The sequence below is a fragment of the Buceros rhinoceros genome, unplaced genomic scaffold (assembly GCF_000710305.1).
Source record: "Buceros rhinoceros silvestris isolate BGI_N320 unplaced genomic scaffold, ASM71030v1 scaffold38092, whole genome shotgun sequence".
Taxonomy (NCBI): Eukaryota; Metazoa; Chordata; class Aves; order Bucerotiformes; family Bucerotidae; genus Buceros; species Buceros rhinoceros.
This window is the reverse complement of record NW_010398967.1, coordinates 749-2,071: the sequence shown is the minus strand read 5'-3', so window position 1 is coordinate 2,071 and position 1,323 is coordinate 749. Positions and strand designations below refer to the sequence as shown.

The 1,323-nt window shown below is 60.6% G+C and overlaps 1 protein-coding gene across 1 annotated transcript in view; it reads left to right on the top strand.

The window, feature by feature from the left end:
- The window catches only part of FAM134C (family with sequence similarity 134, member C), a gene marked incomplete at its 5' end in the record, with an annotated part of 6,097 nt that overhangs the window by 4,478 nt on the left and 296 nt on the right, over nucleotides 1–1,323 (top strand). Inside the window, 3 exons of the mRNA XM_010131305.1 lie at nucleotides 17–96; nucleotides 439–571; nucleotides 1,063–1,321. Of these exons, the coding sequence (XP_010129607.1) occupies nucleotides 17–96; nucleotides 439–571; nucleotides 1,063–1,321 (472 nt within the window). The remainder of the gene's footprint in view (nucleotides 1–16; nucleotides 97–438; nucleotides 572–1,062; nucleotides 1,322–1,323) is intronic.

The window sequence follows — 1,323 nt, the reverse complement described above, 5'->3', positions numbered from 1 at the left end:
CTCTGGTTTCTGGCAGTGCGTCGCCGATCCCTTCATCAGGAGGCTGCGGACGATGGGAGCGACAGTGAAGAGGAGCTCGCTGCATTCTGCCCCAAGGTAACGGAGAGACTCGGCAGTAGAAAAGCTCAGCTGGGAACAAACCTGCTGCACCTCATGGACGTGCCGTGCGTGGCCTGTACCCAGCACGTTGTAGCTGCGCTGTGGTGGAGATCAGATGAGGGTGTTCTCCTCTTACAAAGGCTTGCCCTGTTCTGTCTCACTAGTCCAGAGTTGCTTGTACCCTCTACAGTCCCCTCGTAAAGTGTGAAATGAGCCTCAGATACCAGCCTCCCACGGGGACTGGCTGTAACTGGTGGCCGCTGGATCATGTTCTGTCTCGAGGCATGGGAATGAGCTTTCCTGGATTTGACGCTTTTGATTTTATCTCGTGTTCCACAGCTGGACGACTCTGTGGTTGCCAAGGAACTCACCATCTCTGACTCGGAGCATTCGGACGCTGAGGTTTCCTACACCGAGAACGGGATGTTTAACCTCTCGCGGGGCCAGACTCCCCTGACAGAAGGATCCGAAGGTGAGGGGAGACGGGCAGCTCTGGAGGCATGAAATGCCGACCAGCGCCGGTGTGACGGGCTGGGGGAGAGCGAGTGCCTCCTGTCCTCGAGGTGTAGCTGTTCAGCGTCTGTCTTGCTGGCTAAGGCAGGAGGCCACTGCCTGTGTTCTCAGAGCAGAGCGTCCCCCTCCCTTCCTGAGGGGCTTCAGCAGAGCCACGGCAGGTCCCGTGCCGGGGTCTGGCGTAGGGGTACAAGTTGCGGCCCCCACTGTGGGAGGGGCGAGCGGGGACCCTTCCTCTGACAGAGGTGTCTGGTTTGTCATCTACGCTCCCTGCTAGGGAACCGGGGGGTCAGCAGACACCCCGAATGGCTGCGAGGGGAAAGGAAAGAATTTGGTCTATGGGAGGGGGAGGGATGGCCTGGGGCGGTGGTGGCCCCGCTCTGCCACGCTGCCCTCGCTGCGGGGCCTCGGGTGTGCGCTGTGCATTCAGAGCACTTTCTCCTCTTCCAGACCTGGACGGGCACAGTGACCCAGAAGAGTCTTTTGCCAGGGATCTCCCCGACTTCCCTTCCATAAACCCAGAAGCAACCGGCATAGACGACGAGGATGACACCAGCATCGGGATCCCCAGCCTGGCGTACCGCTCACAGGCCATGGAGGATCTGCGTCTCCCGTACGAGCAGGGGGAGCCTGGGGCGCTGCCCTCGGTGCAGCACCTCACCGACAACATAGCCGGGTTTGTCACCCGGGGGATGATACAGCTCGCGCTGT